The following is a 22598-nucleotide window of genomic DNA, read 5'->3' as shown; positions in this document are numbered from 1 at the left end:
TTTGCTTTGATACAGCAGAACCCTCCAGATTTCACTTTGAGTTTCAAGTTCAAGTGAATCTCTTCCTAACTAGGCCTAGGTTCATTTGATTTACTTCTGGAATGTCTCAGCCAGCCTCAGCTAAGTGTCAATTTCTAGTAAACCTGAAACTGGGTGTGTTTTATTTGTATGAGTTTTGTTGCAAACACTTTGCACAGCTTTGATAAATTAAAGGAAAAAGTTCTCTTCAGCCTGCATTGTGGGTCTCTGCTGCATACCCTGTACTCACTCTGCCTACTCCCACTGGGAGTAAATCCTGTACTGGTTTTAAACCAGAAGCATAATACTGCTGTGCTCTTAATATAGCACTTTTCATCTGCAATCTCAAGGTGCTTTATAAAAAAAAAAGGTACCCCCATTTTACAGATGGAGAAACTGAATCATAGACACTTGAAATGACTTGCCCAAGCTCATGCATCAGGCCAGTGAAAGAGCCAGAAACAGAACTGAGCTCTTGTCTCCTGACTCCCAGTTCAGTGCTCTATCCACTAGGCCACACAGCCTCCCCACAGAGCGGTGAAACCTCTATATCAAGCAAGCTCATCAGGAAATGCTAACAAACAAAAATAATAAAAGAAACTGTTTTCTGAGAGTAACTTAAACCCTGGAGTTATAGATGTCAATTTCTATTGGAATCAAATATTCTCAAAAGAACAAGGAGCATCTCAATATAGAGATGAAATAAGTTATGCTTTTAATACATACCTGCAGTATCCTGAGTATCCCATACCAAGCTCATTCAGATCAAATACTGATAAACTACTGTTGACATATCCCTTTAAACATCTGGAAGGAAAAGACAATCTCAATATTTTCAGCTAAGAGCAACTGTTTATCATGGATTGTCCATGCAAAACATGTTTCACACATCTCCCACCAATGCATGTCAAGGATTATGGTACGCCTTTCAAACCTTTTATTTGATTATTATTTATTATTTTTATATTTATTATTATTATTTAGTGGCTAGGTTTTTAGCTGAAAGAGTGCCATTAAAGTCAATGGATGTTTCAGGGATAACCCCTCGCACTATTTTTTTTAAAAATGATTTTTTTGCATTCAAAAGGAATTGGATGCTGATTTTCACTATTTATCCAATGAACACATACAGCACAGTCAGTAGCAAAGCAAGGTTCTCCACACTGTCCTGCCAAAATACCTGAACCTGAAGAGACCTCCTGTAAAGAGAATAAATGCAGTTCAGTCTCCTTGCAGATTCTGCCAATAATGGAGCCAAATAGGGCCAACGTGATGGTGACTTTTATGATCTGGACTCTTACCCACTCAGAACAAAATGGAGAGCACCAAACTGCTTTTCACACAGAGCAAAGAGCCATCTGATGGCAACAATTTTTGGTGACTACTGACAGGAACTACATACAGACCAATGATCCTAGAGGTAAAAGGTTCCATATGTCCCTGAACAAATTAATGAGCCATCTATTCTTCCTCAGAAAATCTATCCTTGCTACTTAAATCAGTTTTAGTTTAGAAGTGCCTCCTGAAAGTCAAGGAGGATTTAAGAAAAGATGCAGAAGAGCAAGAAAAAATAGCAACCTTTAATCTGAGCTATTTAAAAGGTCTTTAAAAGGTACAGTAGCAACACACTACTTTTCTAAGATACTGCAACATATGTACCCCAAATCATCTTGTTCGTTTTCTTTTAAACTGGAGGTCCATCGTCCTCCTCACAGAAAATCACAATTTGGTTCTCTGAAAAGATGCATGTTAAAAAGCAATGCCTTTGAGAAAGAGCCATAGCATAATTTTACTGAGCAGCTTGCTATCATGAAGCATGGCCCAGTTCCCACTGAAGACTATGTTAAGGCTCCAACTGAATTCACTCTGAATTGAATGGTTTTGTGACTTTGTGACAAAAATAAGTGCATATTAAGTGGCATGATGAAGGGAGGAGTATAAACGTAGTGCCTTCCCTGATAAGCTTTCACCTCCCCTAAATGGGCCGACATCAGCAGTAGCAGCAACATCCAATGCAACAATAATTTATGAGGATTATTTATCAAATCTAGTGAGGCCAGAATCCAATGCCTCCTGAACTCCACCCCTACCCCCAATGATGAAAAGGGCCAAAGGGGACACTGACAAGGAGGAGGGAAATTATGACCATGCAAGAGTTGGCGGAAACCCAAGAAATTGGGCAAGAGGAAACTATAAGGAACAGAACAAAGTTAAAATAAAGTCGTTTCCCGGAACAAGGGGGTATTTATTGCATCAATGATGACATCTTTTAAAATCACAAACAAAACTATAAAGTAAGGAAACATAATAAAATAATGAAATATATTTACAAAGTTAGTTTTAACATACCCCCCCCCCCCCGTTGAATGTGTAGCTTTCAAGCCAAAGCACAATAAAATACGCTGTCAGCTCACATTTTAGAAATTGTAAGGTACTAGCCATGAACACTAAACAAAGATAAACAATTTTCTAGCTAGTCATTACTTTTAATGAGCACTTAAATGCTCAGCCAATTTTATCAAAATGAACTCTGATCAGTGAAAAAAACAACTTTTTCATTTCAAATGTCACCCCTTCTATTTTTGTCCTGTGTGATGGATGGGACCAAACAACCCTCCCCAAAGGTTAAAACCTGAATGTTGAGGAATTAAATTCCAGTAGCAAAAATATTACTGCTGAGACTGTGCTCATTGTCTTGGGCTTATTTTTGGTTGACTATCTCAACATGACCCACTCTGATGAGCAGCCAAACAAGTCAAAAATCATGTCATGCTGGTCCCTTTATTTAACAGTAAAGCTGAATAGAATAATGCTTCACTACTGAACATAGCTATGTAATTAACTTGTGGCACTCACAGCTACACGATAATAATCACCGTCCTCATTAACCTGCAGAACTCATTAGCACAAGGCCAAAATGAAGCAAATTAGACATCTATGTGAATAATAAGAATAACCACAGTTACATTAGGTAGGATAAACATTTGTCAGGGTTATAAAGACATCCTGTTTCAGGGCATAAGCCAGTCACTAACTGCCTAAGCACATAAGGCAAGTTATTCCAATATGGAGTCCTAACACCTTCGTCTGAAGTATCTGGGATTGGCCTGCCTCAAGACAAGATACTGGAACAAGTGGACCACTTTTCCCATCTGCTATGTCAAACTGGGAAGGAGTGTCTAATGAGGTCCTCACAGACATGAGTCCTGGATCCAGTACTATTCAATATTTTCATTAATGACTTCAGTAGCAGACTGGAAAATATGCTTATAAAATTCACAGATGACACCAAGCTGGGAAGGGTTAGAAGCACTTTGGAACACAGGATTAGAGTCCAAAAGTATCTTGACAAACTAGAGAATTGTCCTGATATCAACAGGATGAAATTCAATAAAGGTAAGTGCAAAGTACTACAATTAGGAAGGAAAAATCAAATGGACAACTACAAAATGGGGAATAACTGATTAAGCGGTAGTACTGCTGAAAATGATCTGTGGACCATAGTGGATCACAAATTGACACTGAGTCAACAACATGATGCAGTTCTGAAACAAGGCTAATATAATCCTGGGGTATATTAACAGAAGTGTTTTATCTAAGACAGTGTTTCCCAAACTTGGGACGTCACTTGTTTAGGGAAAGCCCCTGGCGGGCCTGGCCGGTTTGTTTACCTGCCGCGTCCACAGGTTCGGCCGATCGTGGCTCCCACTGGCTGCGATTCGCTGCTCCAGGCCAATGGGAGCTGCTGGAAGCAGCGCGGCCTGAGGGATTTACTGGCCGCCGCTTCCAGCAGCTCCCATTGGCCTAGAACAGAGAACCGCAGCCAGTGGGAGCCGCGATTGGCCGAACCTGCGGACGCGGCAGGTAAACAAACTGGCCCAGCCGGCGAGGGGCTTTCCCTACACAAGCAGCATCCCAAGTTTGGGAAACATTGATCTAAGAGATGGGAGGTAACTGTCCTGCTCTACTTGGCACTGGTGAGGCCTCAGCTGCATTACTGTGTCCAGTTCTGCATGCCACACTTAAAGAAAGATGTGCACAAATTGGAGAGAAACTAGAAGAGAGCAACAAAAATGACAAAAGGTTTAGAAAACCTGACCTATGTGGAACGGTTAAAAAAACTGGGCCTGTTTAGTCTTGATAAAAGGAGAACGCGGGGGAATCTGAAAACAATCTTCAAATACTTTAAGAGGACAGTGATAATTTGTTCTCCATACCTCCAGGACAAAAAGTAATGGGCTTCATCTTCAGCAAAGGAGATTTAGGTTAGATAGTAGGAAAAACTTTCTAACTTTCAGAGTACTTAAGCTCTGGATACTTTCAATGGAGGTTGTGGAATCCCCATCATTGGAGGTATTTAAGAGCAGGTTGGACAAACACCTGTCAGGGATGGTCTAGGCTTACTTAGTCCCTGCCACCAAACAGGGGGATGGATTTGTTCACTTCTTGAGGTCCCTTCCAGCCCAACATTTCTATAACCTTGTAATACTTTGTATCTACAAGTAAACCACACCCCACCAAAATGAAAAGTTAAAGTCTAAATTTTCTAGAATGGTGATTTTGCGTGCCTCATTATCTTGGTGCTCGAGCTGACACAGCTCGAAAGTTAAGCACCTGCCCCCTTTAAGATGTCTCAATTTCAGCACCTCAAAACTGAGACACCCAAAATCACCAGTCACTCTCGAAAATTAGGGCTATATGTAAAAAACAGTTATAGGACTTTAACTTTTTCCATCATACAGACATACGTTGCAAAGCACTGATTGCAGTTCTTAGTACTCTGTGTAACTCTTCATCATGTTTATTTATTTGAGAAAGAAAACAACTTTAAAGACAAAGTTTTTGAGAATTTCTCCCCCATATGAAATACAATGTTACCCTTATCTCAGCATCAGAGGGGTAGCCGTGTTAGTCTGGATCTGTAAAAAGCGACAGAGTCCTGTGGCATCTTATAGACTAACAGAAGTATTGGAGCATAAGCTTTCGTGGGTGAATACCCACTTCGTCAGACGCATGGGTCTGACGAAGTGGGTATTCACCCATGAAAGATTATGCTCCAATACTTCTGTTAGTCTATAAGGTGCCACAGGACTCTGTCGCTTTTTACTTATCTCAGCAGTTTGTCTGAATAATTTCTATGTTAGGGTTATGAACTGTCTTCTTCCGACATGATCAAAAGCACTTGAAAAATCCAGGACTATAACTTTTGTAACTAGCATGCATTTGTTTATTTAATATTTCCTCTTCTGCTATAATTAATTATACAAATTAAATGTTGAATGGCCAAAGTGCTACCACACACTACAGATATCAATTCTTATTGCTACATACTTAAATTTTACATGAGCCTATGTGCATGTCTCATTTGTCCCATTCGTCTCCTCTGTTGATGTTTAAACCAGTCACCATATTTCACTGAGGTGAAGGGATTTTGGAAAAAAAAAATCATGATTTTATTTTAAGTAGACATCTCTGTAGAAGTTGCTTAGGAAACTATGTGATACAGTCAGGTTTGTGTAACTATAAAGGACAAAATACTACTGATCCAATCTACAGAATGGAGGAAGGACAATTGGGGAAAATATCACTTCCAGAGCAAGATAAGAACATAAGAATGGCCATACTGGGTCAGACCAAAGGTCCATGTAGCCCAGGATCCTGTCTACCGGCAGTGGCCAATGCCAGGTGCTCCAAAGGTAGTGAACCTAACAGGTAATAATCAAGTGATCTCTCTCCTGCCATCCATCTCCACCCTCTGACAAACAGAGGCTAGGGACACCATTCTTTACCTATCCTGGCTAATAGCCATTAATGGATTTAACTGGATAAATTCATGGAGGTTCTCTTTTAAACCCTGTTATAGAGTTCTAGCCTTCACAACTTCCTCAGGCAAGGAGTTCCACAAGTTGACTGAGCGCTGGGTGAAGAAGAACTTCCTTTTATTTGTTTTAAACCTGCTGTCCATTAATTTCATTTGGTGACCCCTAGTTCTTATATTATGAGAACAAGTAAACAACTTTTCTTATTTACTTTCTCCACATCACTCATGATTTTATATACCTCTATCATATCCCCCCTCAGTCTTCTCTTTTCCAAGCTGAAAAGTCCTCGCCTGTTTAATCTCTCCTCATATGGGACCTGTTCCAAACCCCTAATCATTTTAGTTGCCCTTCTCTGAACCTTTTCTAATGCCAGTACATCTTTTTTGAGATGAGGAGACCACATCTGTATGCAGTATTCAAGATGTGGGCGTACCATGGATTTATATAAGGGCAATATGATATTCTCCATCCCCTTTTTAATGATTTCTAACATCCTGTTTGCTTTTTTAACCGCTGCTGCACACTGCGTGGACATCTTCAGAGAACTATCCACGATGACTCCAAGATCTTTTTCCTGATTAGTTGTAGCTAAATTAGTCCCCATCATATTGTATGTATAGTTGGGGTTATTTTTCCCAGTGTGCATTACTTTACATTTATCCACATTAAATTTAATTTGCCATTTTGTTGTCCAATCATAGTTTTGTGGGATCTTTTTGAAGTTCTTCACAGTCTGCTTTGGTCTTAACTACCTTGAGCAGTTTAGTATCAAGTTTATTATAAAGTTAATGTCTGAAAAAAAAAAGTATATATACAAAACGTCTGAATTACTTTTCCTGCCTGTATCCTTCATCTGTACAAGGGCCATATTTGTATGCATAGACAAAACGTGGGATATAGTCAGAAGTAATTGCAATAACAAATGCATTAGTGATGACAGCCAGGACTCCAATTCCTTCAAGGATTCCATACCAGATACCTAAGAGAAAGAAGAATCAATTGAAAGAACAAGAACATTCTTTTTATACTATTTTTCTTGTTTACTGAGAAACACAATCATTGTGCCAAAAAAGTTATGTAAGCTAAATTTCCCATGAATTTTGCCATCATGGGCTGTTTCTGAACTAGATTCACACAATAGGTTCCTCCTAGTTTTAGATCCAATCTGTAAATCCCAAATGCCCAAATCTGGTGTATCATTTAAAACTATAACCTTGTAAGTATATAAAACTCAAAAGGATCGTCTTTTCAAGAGAGTGAAGATGAACAAACAAAGAATTGTTACAATGGAGATCAGTGGGGAAGAAAATTTTTATTGTGAATGCTGCTTAATTGTATGGGTACATATACTGTCTCCTACTTACAGTCACTCTTAGATCAAGCAGAAAGGCTAGAAATTCCACAGGCTGACACCAACCATAAACCTGTGTTACTCCTTATCAGGGTGATTTGAGATGTGTTGTCAATCTGTCCCAAAGAACTCCTCACAGCTGTATATTACCATCACTGCTTCCTGAGCATTCTCAGCTATATCAATAGTACATCTTCAGTGCAGCAGACCACCTTCTCTGTAAAGTCAAACCTCTTTAACAAGGTATAACTCAGTGCCAAAAGTATAACTAGGAAGGTCCAAGTATAAGCCACTAAAAAGTGGCAAAAAGAGACTTAAATCCAGCTTGAATTTTACTTATGGCCAAAGAGTCTCATCTCCTTCTGCCAGGATTCAGTCAGTTTTGCTCTTAAACATCATAGAGTTTCTGCTTTGAAAGCCCATTGATATTCAGTAATTTTGGATATCATTTTAGTCCCCGAGGTTTTTTCCAATACATAGGCTAAAGGTGAGCCTTTAAAATCACATTTTGGCACCTGAAGATGATCTCTCACTGGGAATTGTGGGTGCTCAGTACTTTTGAAAAACAAAGTAATTTATTTAGGTGATAAAATCCGGTTTTAAAGCCTAACTTCAGACTCCTATTGTTTAACATTTTGGCCATTGTTGATATTTGTAGTTAACCTGTTATACCCACTTCCTTTCAATTATTTTTAAACTTTTCATGGCATTAACGGTTTAAGAGAATAAAACATGAGCTGATAGTACAATGATTGTGCATCATTATGCTCTCTTACCTATATCTGTTGCTCTTGCAGGCATAGGTCTCCTCCACTGGGTAACAAACTTGTAAGCATCTAGTCTTATTTCTATAATATTGTTAAGCAATGCCAGGAGAGGTGCCAGTGGGAAGGCAGCAACAAAGATGGTGGTAAAGCCAAACTGTAAAACTAACAACAGATTGCCAGATTAGAAAACGAAAACAAATGCGGCCTTAAAAAGGAAAAAGCTTTGAACTGCGGCTGATTTCTATAAGAAAACTGCATATTTGCTCACCCATCTCTAAGTACTCATCCATTAAGCCGTGGAGATTCATTGGCTGCAGATTCCAATCTTTTTCCCATTGAGGTAGTGAAATTTTATGCTCCAATAACTGCCCTCCTTTCTTGATCTTGCGTCGTGACCACCAGTTCTGTAGTAACCTACATTAGACAGACAGATCATCGAGCTTGTGATATCACTGGCGGTGCCTGTTCAAGAATTGACAATATTCACTGATAGCATCCTGAGTTAGCATCCTAGGCCAATTTTGAACTGTTCCAAACTACTTGAGAGAGCATACCTGTGGAGATACTTTCTCAAGAGCATTCCTCAATATTCTTAGGAGATAATATTCAAGCCAGAGTAGAGAATCTTTACAAGACCTTACATACAACTTAAGCCTCCCATTAAGGGTTTAATTTCAATGTAAGTGGAACATTAGGCACAGAAGGGCCCCTTATGCTGGGGTGATGTTTTCAATGCACAAACCTAAGGAGATTTTTTTAACAACACAGAGCCTTCTTGAAAGAGTACTTGTTAAAGAATATTGTTTTCTCCTGTAGCAAGGATGTGCCTTTAAAAAGGTTTTGGAGAAACTACAAATATAAGGCAGGACTGTGGCCAGCCCTTATGATGTTATGCAATGGTTATCTGATGGGGGAGTTGTTAATAAAATAATAAATAATAATAATAATAATAATAATAATCAGCAAAAGGTTGTAAAAAGCTTCTCAGATGAATGAAAATGATTATGCAAGTGTTAAGTATTATTTCAACTTGGGCAGCTTGAAATCAGAGACTGCAATTGTGTGTTCTGATTTGGAAGTCACTTGAATACACACTTTAGGGAGGCAAAATTCACACTTGGTTGAAAAGGGACTGGGCTGGAAAGTGTTTTCTATTAGCTTTGTCAATTTGCTGTTATTCATTTCTAAATCCAGTTTATCCTTTGGCACCTCCTTTCTTTTGCTGCTGAAAAGGTCTCAAGGATAAAAAAAGGCCTTGTCTGAATGCCCAGACTATTGCTTTGTGAAAGGGGAAATAATGAACTACGGAAGCTTGTTCTCAAATATTTGTTCTATTCAGTGTTTCAGATCTAGCAGCAACTGTATAGTGCCCCAGACGTTTTTATCAGGTTGCTGGCAAACAATGAACACAGTTTTTTGGACAGGGTTTCAAGGCTGGAACTCTGGACTATAATTTGATGTCACAAGAAACGTAGCATATTCTTCCAATGTCTTAAAGATGTTAAAAATCTTGGCCTAGCTGTTCTCTTTAGAAGCAGCACAGATTGTGAAAGATAATTAATTTTAAACAACATGAAACAATTCAATAGGCTCAAGTATTCCATAAATCCTTATTGCTGAGCAGCAGTTAATGTTGTACTTGGGAACAACAAGCCCACAGCATCTGATGGGGGAGGTGCAATAACAAGGAAAAAGTCTTTTTGGAAAAGCTATTTTAGAGAGACTAGATCATTTAAATTCCATTTACATTATTTACAACATCCATCCGACACGGGAGGGGAGCAGCGGTTTTTTAATGTTTTCTCAAACTGCACTTTTGTGCTCTCCCACTTGTGTTTTTAAAGCTAACATACAAAACAAGAAGCTGGTGACGGGAATCCTTTTTTGGTCACAGAGCATGGATTGTTTTATAGTGGGACAGTGGCACCACTCTAGTTAATGTGAAGACTAGCTTACTGTTCAATAGTCAATTTTATTAAGTGCTCTAAAATCCACATGCTTACTGAGACTGACGTGATGAATTGCTGTGCTAGGTGGGGATCTGGGGCAGGGTTAGTGGTCCAAATTTGAGGTCATCAGAGCAAGAGGTTCCTGGGATAGAGCTTCCCACCGAAGTCAGATGACAAACATTTTATGGTTCTTATAACAATTTTTTTTGCGCACATCTGGGTCTCAAACTATGTCTCGTATCCTTCCCAAAGGGATATCACCTGCATGGAACTGAACTCTGGGTCCAGCACCCACTGCCTTTTTGAGGAAAGCAACATATAAAAAAAGGCATTGGGTAAAGTTTGGAATGGAACACAAGCAGCTCTCCTGAGCTGTGAGTTTGAGTCCTGCTCTATGCAGATTTCTGAGAATGTGCGTTGGGCACATTAGTGGCCCTCTCAACCTGAATTCTTTGGGGGCTCCTTCTGGAAGTATTGCCTTGAGAGCAAAGCTTCTGGTTCAAGAGCTGTTATTTCAAAGTGCTCTAAAATCCACATGCATACTCAGGTTTTACTTTGGTAATATTGTCAAGGAAAACAGCATTAATTAAGAAGAGGGAAAGATGAAAGACTCTGGTAAGTGGTCTGAACCTCACCTGCTTCTGGAACAAGGAGATGGTGTGATCAAATAAAAGTAAGTAACTGTGATTCAACATTAGCATGGTGAAAGAGGCTGCAATGAGCATCAGGAAATACCCCATAAAAGAGAGCCTAGTGCTAAGGACTGGTGTAAGTTCAGCACTGATCAACATGATGCCAGAATATGGTCTTCAGTCAAAACAGTAACTTATATTTATCATAAAAAATAAACACAGAAAACATTCAACTTTATACAACATTGCAGCCCGTCTACACAAACCAAAGGATCACAGCTATCAGTTTCACTCCTCAAAGTGCTGTCATTTCTGGGAAAAAGGGGTCTGAAGGAAACATTAGATATTTCAAAAATTTTAGTCACATGGCCCTATATAAAAAAAGTCACAGCAAACCTCAAACAATATTCATCCCCCCACACAAACTTCTGTAGAAAAATCAAGCAGAGCACAATTTATCATCAATATTTTGACTTGACACTCTAACCCAAAGAAAGATTTTTTGCAGAACTTTTTTTCCACCCCTGTTAGAGTGGAAACACTGGTTCAGCCTTAACTTTGGTGGAGCTACCACACCACCATAATATTGCTGCTAGGGATAGAAATAAGAATGCAAGTTATGGTTTCTGGTCAAAGGGCCCCTCAGAAACCACCCTTCTCTATTAAAATTAGTCTCCTATTTTAATCAGTGTGTTCTAGGTGCTCAGGGAGATTGTCTTGATTATGGGTATCCCACAAAATGAGTTGGGGTAGATTTTGTGATGCAAATTAGCAGCCATTTGCTTAAGGGGCTCCAGAAATGTAACCTCCCCAACATAAGCTGCTTATAATTTTCCAAGCACACTAAAATCCATGTGCATGTGTAAACTGCTTTTAAAATGCTGCAACAGAATCTGGAGTACAGCTTGTGTTGCAAATTTGGGGTCTGAGCCAGAACTCTGTATCCTAACATCTCTGATCCTCAGTAAAATACGGATCTACATCCAAACTCTGCATGTGTCCCTCTCTTTCTATAACGAGCTGTACCAAATCTTCAGCTCTGGTATATGTTGAGATCCACATATGGATCCAAACTTTGGTACTCAAGTCCATGCATCAGAAAACCAGGTGCTGGGGCTTGTATGAAGTTGAAGAGATTTAAAACAAATAATTTAGTATTCTGTGTTTCATGTATTTGTGAACATATGCTTCCCCGTACAACTGTTACAGCTGTATGCTAAGGGACCACTTTTGCTTAGCTAGTTAAGATTTACAATTAAAAGCCATAATCTACCCTCACCTGTAGTTGGACTTTTTCTTTTTCTCCTACTCTTGCATAGGGTATGATCATATTTTGATAAAATAATGCTCTCAATGAGTAAACTTACGGATAACCCAGTTCCATGAAGTTGTTCCACATTTGTTTTAAAACCATGATAACTCCCATCTGCAAGCAGAGATCTATCAAACAGCCACTAGGATGACACTGAAAGAAGAGGAAAAGAAGTTATGTATTAATTAGGGCTGTTGATTAATTGCAGTTAACTCACGTGATTAACTCAAAAAAATTCTCACGATTAAAAAAATTAATCACAATTAATCGCACTGTTAAACAATAGAATACCAATGGAAATTAATTAAATATTTTTGGATGGTTTTTCTACATTTTCAAATATATTGATTTCTATTATAACACAGAATACAAAGTGTACAGTGCTCACTTTATATGATTATTTTTGATAAATATTTGCACTGTAAAATGATAAAAGAAATAGTATTTTTCAATTCACCTCATACAAGTACAGTAGTGCAATCTCTTTATCGTGAAAATGTAACTTACAAATGTAGATTTTTTTGTTACATAATTGCAATCAAAAACAAAACAATGTAAAATTTCAGAGCCTACAAATCCACTCAGTCCTACTTCTTGTTCAGCCAATTGCTAAGACAAATGGTACTTGTATTAGGTGAATTGAAAAATATTATTTATTTCTTTTGATTTTTTACAGTGCGAATATTGGTAATAAAAATTAAGTGAGCACTGTACATTTTGTATTGTGCTTAATTTAAATCAATATATTTGAAAATGTAGAAAACATCCAAAAATATATAAATAAATGTTATTCTATTAACAGCACAATTAATCACATTAATTTTTTTAATTGCGTGATTAATCGCAAGATTAATCGCAATTATTTTAATTGCTTGACCACACTAGTATTTATTTATATATATATAAATATATATATACACATACATACACACACACACACACACACTGTATATATAAAACACACTTTTATATTTTAAAGCATTCCCCTAGTTTTTACATGTGCAGCCTGGATGAATGGGAAATATTTAAATTTCTAGGGTGAAATCAACTGGAGTTTTGCCATTGACTTCAATGGAGCTAGGCTTTCACCACTGTACTTTAAAGATATTTCTAGGAAAAATGGGCTATGGTGTGTATTTTTACTTTGGTTTACTTAACAGTGGTTAAAATGAATTTTAATGCTTTTGAAAGATAACAGATTTAAACTACCCACAGAAGTAGTACAGTATGGGCTAAGATATTTCCTATTGCTTCTGCTACTGTACTTCCAATACAGTCAACCCTGTATGACGGGGACAACCTTTTTTTGAATGAGAGTTTGGATAAATCTCCATGCCCATTGAATTTTCTGCCATAAATTACTGTAAAGGGCAATGGCTGTGATATGTACACTTGTCTTCTGGATGGCACCACCAACTCATTTCACATCAGCCAATAAACATGCAACAGAATGAAGCAATATTTGATCTCTAATGACCTAAGCTGAATTCATACTATTGACTTGGACATGCAGGTCTCTAAATCTTAAACCATTCAATTTACCAAAATTGTGTGTTTTGATTAGGTAATGAGATATCAATCATATCTAATAACTGATGCCAACTTTTTCAGACCAGTGTGTCTAAAGGTAGGCTCCTAAATCTATATATAGGAATGCAAATAGAAGAGGTGTAATTTTCAAGAGATGCTGAGTAACCTCAGCCCCCCACTGAAATCGGGGAAGTGGTGCGGTTTAGCATCTTTATATCCCCAGATTTGAAAACTTTGACTTTAATTTTGAAAGTAGTACTCTCACATTAGGGCAAACTTAAGAACCTATCAACAATAATGGGCTGCACTTCCATTTTGCCTTCCATCCAAGACTCTCAACAGTCTTCAGAAATATTCATGATTTAGACCTCCCAACAAGCCTGTCAGATAGGGTAGCATTGCTGCCTCCTATTCACAAGTAGGGGAACTGAAGCACAGAGAGGTGAGCCGCCAGCCCCAAGTTGCATAGCAAAGCTGAGAGCTCAGAGGGGAAGCCATATTTCCTGGTTGCCAATCCTCTGCTACGAAAAAAAGGTATGTCCTTCCTCGCCGCACTTTAATGGAAGAATAAATCTTACACATGACTATAGTTTATGTCTTTTAAACATTCCAGAGTTTCCTTTTTGCACATAGAGATTTTACAAGGAAAAAAATGGGATTGTTTACCTCTTCCAGTCTCCACCTATTAAAAAGTTTGTTGTATTTTCCTGGCCGGCCTGCAAATCTGTGAAATGAGATTTTTGTTTCTTAATGGAAATTCCAATAACATTTTGTATTACTAGAATTGTTTAATTTCATCCATTGACCAAACCTGTTAACTATAAACAGTTTAAATGATAAGCGGCTGAAGGCCGTGTGCTAAAATATGGGATCTAAAGAGAACCTTAACTATGGAGGGGAAAGGGTGTAGGAGTTATTTCAGAATCCAAACCGGTACAGACATCCACATTTTGCAGGTAGCCCCAAACTCCCCAAATTCCCAATTCTGTAGTGGCTCCAGGAAGGCAAACCATTATACCCATGCAGTCAATGAGGATCCACACAGGCACAGGGATCAGCACACGCAGACCCAAGCTCCAGGATTGCAGTGTGCATTTCAGGTCAATCTCTGTTACAAACAGATATTCGTAATAAATCCTTTTCACAGTTATAATAGCTCTCTATGTAATTCCTTGCTCAGGCAAAACTCCAAATGACTTAAATGGAAATTTCATCTGAGAAAGAAATGAAGGACTGGAACTTCTGGATCTTACAGGACACTGGATTTAGCAAGTTAGAAAAGGATAAAAGACATAAAATGGATGGCACACAGAAGTGTCCAATATAATTAGCATGAACTGTAATATCCCCTGTAACTTGTTTCAATATGTTTAATAATTTATAGTTAAATAGAGTAATTCTATGATATTTTAGCCAGAGGTTATTTTTTCCATCTTTAACTGAACCATCATCATAAAACTTGGCAGTTCCAGTCAAAGAACTCAAATGTTTTGTAGACATCAATTAATTAGTATTTCCAACAATCTTGTAAGGCTGGCAAATATCATCAAACCTATTTTAAAAATGATGAAAATAAAGCAAGGTCAAGAGGCTTTCCCAAGCTAACACAGTGAATAAGCAACAGGTACAGAAATAGAATCCAGGAATCCTGGCTCCCAATCCTGTCTGTGAACCACTACACAGCACTTGCTACTTATAGGATTTGTTTTCCAGGAAATGTTACCAGTAGGAGACATGAGAAAAAACGGATAGAGCTAGGCCCAGCTTTTGAAATTTATCAGCATGTTAGACACAAATCTGTATTTAGGTATCTAAATAACTGGCCTGATTTTCAGAGCTGTTGAGCATCCCCAATCCCTATTGATGTCAATGAGAACAGCAGGTGCTCAGCACCTCTGGGAAAAATATGATTTTAAGATCTTACACTTATACCCATGTTTGAAAGTTTTGGCTTTAGTTTATACTCAGTTCCACAAACTTTTCTGATTCTGACATCTATCTATCATGTTAAAACATTTTCTTTACTGCAATTTAATACATTACCATAATGAAATACCTAGCACTAAGAGTTTGGTATGCATTTCCCTCCTATTCTTATGTAATAAAATCATGACCAATAACAACAACTTACCTGCCAAGGAAAAAAGCAATATAAAAAATTGAGCTGTTTAGGTTGACAAACTGGAAGAGGAACATTTTCAAGGCAAAACTGTTTTCCCATTCAGATTCCGTTCTAGGATGCTCTAAAAGGAGTGACATAGTACACATTACACATTTACAAATGAAATGAAGTTGCAAGTGTCTTACAGAGTTCCAGAGTCTCTTATAGAAGAAATTATAGGGTTCAAATTAATTTAACCCTTTCAGTAAAAGGTTATTTTTCCCTCAGTACAGTGTGCAGTGAGAGGGCCACAAAACTCCTACCCCAGCTATGACCAGCATGGTTCTATGCACAAATCAAAAATGGTGTCCCTGAGCTGTGCAACACCACAGAACTTTCAGCGAAAGCTTCAGTCTCCATTTTGATGGCTCTCTTTATGAATTCAGTTTGAATCTTCAATTTTTTTAATCCTTTGAGAAATGTTGAGATGCCTTGATTCTTCTCTTAGTACATTTCCCAGACCCGAGGAAGAGCTCTGCGTAGCTCAAAAATTTGACTCTCTCACCAACAGAAGTTGGTCCAGTAAAAGATATTACCTTACCCACCGTAACTCTGATTCTTCTCAGCAGTTGTGCAGGATAGTGCTTAGCATCAGCAACTCAATACACAATGGCATGGTAGACAAGCAGTGAAGTGATCAGAACTGGCAGCAACCTCTCCCTATCTGCTTCTCAAACATTTTCAAGCCTTATTCCATGCTACTCCTTATGTATGGGAACATATTCCCTCATTGTGTCCACAGGGACACTACTCTCTCATCAACACTCAACTCTGTCATGATGCCTCTAAGGTGTTAAGCATTTGACAACAGCATGGAGGCAGATGGAATGAATTGGTTCTTTATTTATATTTTTTAACTACAAATATAAATCTGCATAGAAAAACCTCAAAGATTTTATTTAATTCCTCACTTTCACTCTTTGCAAGTAGATTTTAGGATTTTTAGGGCAGGAATTCTCTCTTAATTAGAACTGGTTAATTATTGAAATTTGCAATTTTGACATTTTTCACGAAAATTTCAAATGGCTTTTAAAAAACTAATTATGCTATAAAGTATGTGGATAAGTGATTTAGATTCACCATGAAATCAGTAAATACATTTTGGAGTGTTTAAAATAGATGTAGTCACGTTGCTTCAGTGAAAACACAACTTTTTTTTCTTTGAGTTCTTTAATAGAAACCCTTTCAGAGTCTAGGTGTGGGCTGTTTAACTAGAACAAGCAGAATTAATTAACTGAGATAGGGTGCGTGCACTTTTCAAACACTGGAGGGGATATTCAATGCTCTAAAGTTTATATGGTTGCTTAGGGACAAAATAAACAAACATTATAAGGATGTGGTTTGCATTTCATTGGAAGATCCCAGCCTGTTGACACCAGTTATTGTTTTTTTCTTCCCTTCCTTTTATTTATTGTAATGAGGGTTTGGCTACACTTGCAGATGTAGAGCACTGGGACTTAAGCCAGCCCTTGGAGACAGCAGCAGGGAAAGCATTGCCATGTGTTTACACTATTAGCTGCAAGTGCAGTGGCGTGGCCACATTAGCAGCTCTTGCAATGCCACAGAGAGCGGTACATTGTGGTAGCTATCCCAGTGTGCAAGTCGTTGCAGTGTGCTTTTGAAATGGGGGGGTGGAGTGTGACAACGATTGTGTTGTGTGTATGTAGGGGGAGAGACTGTGTTTTGGGGGACAGAGAATGTGTCAGTATGCTGTCTTGTAAATTCAGACAGCAGCAGGGGGAAACCCCAAAATCAGCCCCCAGCTCCCTCCCCAACCTCTCTCTCTCACACACACGCAGGTCTCAGCAGCAGCAGTATTCCACAGTAATGGTTTGCTTTGTCCTGGAGCAGTTTACCTGCATCTGAACACCAGAATTTGTCTTGAGAAAGGACGTTAGTTCTAAAAACTGGTGCTGGATTTCTTAGGCAGGGTTAATGGTGTTTGTCATCCAGCTGTGTAGCATATTTGTAAGAAGGGCTGTCATTGGGTAATACTGATTCCTATCACCACTGGCCTTATGTAAGACCTCCGATTGACTGGTGTTTAGGCCCATTTAGGTTTTACAGTTAGGGTAGGGCCGCTTGGACTTTGGAGAATTATTTGTGTGTGTGCGCGCGCGCGTGCACAGAGGCCAGTAATGGAATGAGGCTAGTTGTTTTTCAACTGCAGCCACAAATGACTTATTGCTCTTAGGAATTACTTTGTGAAGTTCTGTTCAGTTAAGTTGCAATGTTTTGGCTAGTTCCATATTATATATATATGGAACTAGCCAAAACACTGCAACTTAACTGGTCTGTCCTCACTAGTTCTTGCCTTCAGCATTCTTGTGACTGACCTGTACGCTTTCCTCAATAATAAGCACTTTTCCAAAGTCTATTATGTATGGAAAGAAAACTTACATCATCATGACCTACTTCTGCAGGACCAGAAGCCATATTATGAAAGGGATAACTGATGCTCTATTACACCAGATGTCAAAAGGACTTTTCATGTATAATAGAAAAAACAGCTCTAGTGAATCAAAGCTTTGTTCTCACTCATTCCCCTGTGGTATTCAACAAAGTGCTTTGATAGAAACATTTAGACATTTACAAACAGTTAGGGTAAAATCTGAGTTTAACTGGGCACAAGATTATATAAACTAACTTGGATGAGTCCAATGACTATCAAACTTTTGTGGGTCCTTCCAAACCCCTGGCCACTTATCAATTATAAGTAAAGTGGAGTTTCATGTAAAGCACTACTAGTAAATGTAGGGCATCAAGCGCCCGAGTTAAAACTTTTTTGTAGTCTCCTCTGTGTGGAGAATTACCATGTCTTTAGTATTGGACATGTACAAATCCTGCAGCCTCCTGTTAAATTGAAAGACAGTTCTTTTTGTGAATTACAGCATAATCAACTATATCAGGGATCGGCAACCTTTCAGAAGTGGTGTGCTGAGTCTTCATTTAGTCACTCTAATTTAAGGTTTCGTGTGCTGGTAATACATTTTAACGTTTTTAGAAGTCTTTCTATAAGTCTATAATATATAACTAAACTATTATTGTATGTAAAGTAAATAAGGCTTTTAAAATGTTTAGGAAGCTTCATTTAAAATTAAATGAAAATGCAGAGCCCCCTGGACTGGTGGCCAGGATCCGAGTAGTGTGAGTGCCAGTGAAAATCAGCTCGTGTGCCGACTTCGGCACATGTGCCATAGGTTGCCTACCCCTGAACTATATCATTAAATTGGATAGAACACATCAGATGAAATGTTAAAAATAAAATATTCACACAGCACCAGATTGGAAATTTAAAAAGTAGCTTCTCTGATCACGACTTTTTTGACTGAATTGTGATTGGAAGTTTTATTATTAGTTTCTTTTTAAAGAGTCAAAATTACATCTGGTCAAAAATTTGATGGAAAGATTTTCCAGTGGAAAATGCCATTTTGCTGAAACCAAACAACTTTAAGTGGGAATGTGTCAATTTTGACATTTAGTTTAAAAAATTGTATATATCATTTTGATAAGGTCAAAACATTCCTATTAAACATTTTTAGATGGAATATTTTGCTTTGTTTGTAACTTTTTAAAAGTATAATATAAAATAAAAACACTAAGGAGTTGAAATTGAAACATTTCAATTAACCCTAAATGATTTTTTTGAAAAATTCAGGGGAAATTTTGAATTTTTTTGTTGTATCCCAATTCGGAATGAAAACAAAATGTCAAAATCAGGAACTTGTTCATGAAATGTAAATCCCAGGTCTCACACAGCACTAGTCAGAATATTTGTCTGGAAAAGGGAGAGGATTTTTTCCCCCCACTAACTGAGACCAATGAACATGTCACAATCCTAATCTGTTACATCTCCCCTTTCTATTCTTTTCAGGCTTTCAACTTTGCCTGACAGCATTTGAAAATGAAAAAGAATTAATCCTGGGGCACAAAATGTTAACAATTCAGATACAGCTGGATGAAAATCAAAAGTTATCTGTATTTAGGTGAAGGAACAATTTAGGCTTTGATTGTACAATCTGATCCACACAGGGGTGACACCTGAGCGCATGAAGAGCTCCACTGAATTCAATGGGATTCCATATGGATATTAGCTGTCCCCCTATACTAAGCAGACTGCAAGATGAGGGCTTCTAGAAATGACCCACTGTTGCACAGTTCATCTGTGATCCAAACTTCTCTAAGGTCTGACGTGGGGTGGGTTTAGAGGGGTGAGGGAAGGGGCATCTCCTGACCTAGGGATTTGGTCATCTCTAGTGGCCATTTACCAACAATTTTCTCCCCCCAGCTTTTTTTTTTTAAACATATGCTAGGTAATAGTTTTCTCTATAGTTGGTAGGCAGTTAATAGTTTGGGAAAGGACACCACAGTACTATGCATGTTAAAAATGTTTTTGATGATTTGATATTGAAATACAAAGTTACACAGCATAACTGATGAGGAGTATTCCAGCATTAAAGATGACCTACCTAAATCTGTTAGGAGATAGGCAACTTTTTCATATACCTGAAATAGAAATAAGAAACAGCATAAATTATAGCAAAGATTATATATTGTTAAAATATCAGGATATCTATTAAATAATGAATAAAAATAAGCATTTGAAGGAAACAAGAATTTAACTGTCCTACAACATCAAGATAATTGGGATGAGGGCAAGAAGATGCAGGAATCTTAATTATTTGCAATGAAAAAAGTATTTATTTATTTTAGTCCCTCTTTTCCCTCTAGTCCCTCTTGGCTAATTATCCACAAACACAATTAGATTTTTATGTTCATAGCTTGAATTTATCTATTTAATGATTTATAGAAATATATTGCAGTCCACAGAATGCTCAAATTATTTGCAATTTATCATTTGCTATCTACTCTGTGTGACTGGTCACTTAAGTTTGCAGATGGTATTGATCTATTTTCTGATTGGATGTGTCCATATCTACAAAGATTTTGAGATGGCTGTAGGAATACTTTTCATGCAAATACATATTAACAAAAATATTAATGTATAAACAGATATCTGCATGAGCATTCATGAGTTTTCCCCTTATTGTTAGGAATAAATGTATGTGACTGGTCTGAAAGTAGAGAGAAACCACAGATTTGTCACACTAGGATTTCCTTTTGCATTCATTTGTACATGGAGTCATTTAATTAGCATTTGCCTTACTTGTCTATTTAATAGTACAGTCATGATCCCCACCCATTCTTCTAAAACAAACTTCAGCCCTAACACAGAACTGACTTTGTAAAAGCACAAATGTTCCCAGGAGTGTCTCCATGTTTTCAATAGCTTTGTTTTGCTTGTGCACTCGGTATGTACTTTTCATGACCCGGAAATAGGATAATTAATAATTTCAAAAAGAAGTTTGGAGAGATTGTTTTGAAGAATGCTATCTACTTAGTAGATAACAGAAGAAATTACAATACCACATAATTTCTAATCTTTACCTATTTACACTTCTAATTTCATAGTAGAGAAATGATGAACAACATCAGTAGTGACAGAGGACATTTAATACCAATATGAAATCTGCTAATACAGTAGACATTTTAACTTATAAACATGTATTTTAGTAGAAAAAAGCTAAACTAAAACCATATTCTGCAACATCTCTAAGATTTAAAATGTTGATAACACAGCTGAGTTGAAAAGTAGAAATGGGAGAATCTTGATTTCATTATTAGGAACCTTTTTAAATTTGGGAGAGGTTCTAGAATTCTCAATTAGGAAGAACACCACTTCATTTCATTTACACCGAATAGATTTATTTCCTCTACTTTTGTAAAATTACTGAAAATAATTGTGAAGTATTTTGTGAAACATCTGGAGGTTTTTGGAACACTTTACATTTATTGTGAAGTCCTAAATTTGTAGATGCTCTCCCCCTCTCACACATCCCCCATTGTATAAGGCACTGATGTCACAATTCCAAATTGGATAGCCGTGGATTTTGCTAATGTAAAAATGGTGTTCTGTGTCACCACTGAGACTTAGTGGTACGATCAAATATTTGTAGTGAGGAACTGCACAGGCAGCTCAAAAACCATTGAAACAACAGCATGCTATGTAACAAAAGCAATTGCAACACCTTCTCTGGATGTTATTGTAAATAATGCAAATAAACAACGTGAAGACATTTTTCTATATAAATTAATAAAATACATGTTTAGGAAGACAAGAATGTGTTAAACAATCAGCTATTTGTAACAAAACGGTTACAAAACTGTTACAGTACTGAAATGTGTAGAGAGTTTATAAACTGTTTTTGTTTCACTCTATTACCAAAGTTACTTGAGTTACAATTATACAGTAACTAGCTTTTAAAAAATGCAATGTATCACTTAAAATCCTCTCCCTCTTTTTAAAAGTTTTAAAGAAAACTTACCACATTAAGTGACATGATGATCATGAAATTGATACAGACTCCAGTGCCAGATGTTGCAAACTGCCAGTACTTTTTGATAAAATACCACTGGAAGGATGCAAATTGTTCCATAACTACTAGGCGATAGACCACAACTGCAAACACTGCAGTAAGTACCAAAGAAATCTGCAGTAAAATAAATGCATGTGTAATTAGAAGAATAAAATACCTATTAAAATAATCAGCTGAAATACAGATCAATAGATTGTTGAGTGCTCTTAAAAAGGAGAGTGCCCAATTTTTTCACGGAGCAGTCTCAGGGTACGTCTTCACTATCCGCTGGATCGGCAGGTAGCAATCGATTTCTCGGAGTTCAATATACCGCGTCTCATCTAGACGCGATATATCGAACCCCGAATGCGCTCCCGTCGACTCCGGAACTCCACCGGAGCGAGTGGCGGTAGCGGAGTCAACGGGGGAGCCGCGGACGTCGATCCCGCGCCGTGAGGACGGGTAAGTAATTCGAGCTAAGGTACTTCGACTTCAGCTACGCTATTCACGTAGCTGAAGTTGCGTACCTTAGATCGACCCCCCCACCCCCAGTGTAGACCAGGCCTTAGATTAAAGACAAAATACTAGACTGTTGAAATAAAAATTGTTGTTACTATATAAAGACAAATGCTGACTATAT

At 37.7% G+C, this 22598-nt stretch overlaps 1 protein-coding gene across 9 annotated transcripts in view; it reads right to left on the bottom strand.

The window, feature by feature from the left end:
* The window catches only part of ANO3 (anoctamin 3), a 421744-nt gene that overhangs the window by 1689 nt on the left and 397457 nt on the right, over nucleotides 1-22598 (bottom strand). For all 9 annotated transcript variants that reach the window (XM_039536552.1, XM_039536545.1, XM_039536546.1 and 6 more), the window contains 9 exons: nucleotides 21929-22093; nucleotides 20012-20048; nucleotides 15513-15624; nucleotides 14048-14105; nucleotides 11907-12004; nucleotides 8227-8372; nucleotides 7968-8120; nucleotides 6672-6819; nucleotides 745-825 (listed from right to left, as the gene is read on the bottom strand). In XM_039536552.1, coding sequence (XP_039392486.1) covers nucleotides 745-825; nucleotides 6672-6819; nucleotides 7968-8120; nucleotides 8227-8372; nucleotides 11907-12004; nucleotides 14048-14105; nucleotides 15513-15624; nucleotides 20012-20048; nucleotides 21929-22093 — 998 coding nt within the window. The remainder of the gene's footprint in view (nucleotides 1-744; nucleotides 826-6671; nucleotides 6820-7967; nucleotides 8121-8226; nucleotides 8373-11906; nucleotides 12005-14047; nucleotides 14106-15512; nucleotides 15625-20011; nucleotides 20049-21928; nucleotides 22094-22598) is intronic.

The sequence above is a fragment of the Mauremys reevesii genome, linkage group 4, assembly GCF_016161935.1.
Source record: "Mauremys reevesii isolate NIE-2019 linkage group 4, ASM1616193v1, whole genome shotgun sequence".
NCBI lineage: Eukaryota > Metazoa > Chordata > Testudines > Geoemydidae > Mauremys > Mauremys reevesii.
The sequence above is the reverse complement of the archived record's forward strand: the minus strand, read 5'-3'. Positions and strand labels throughout refer to the sequence as shown.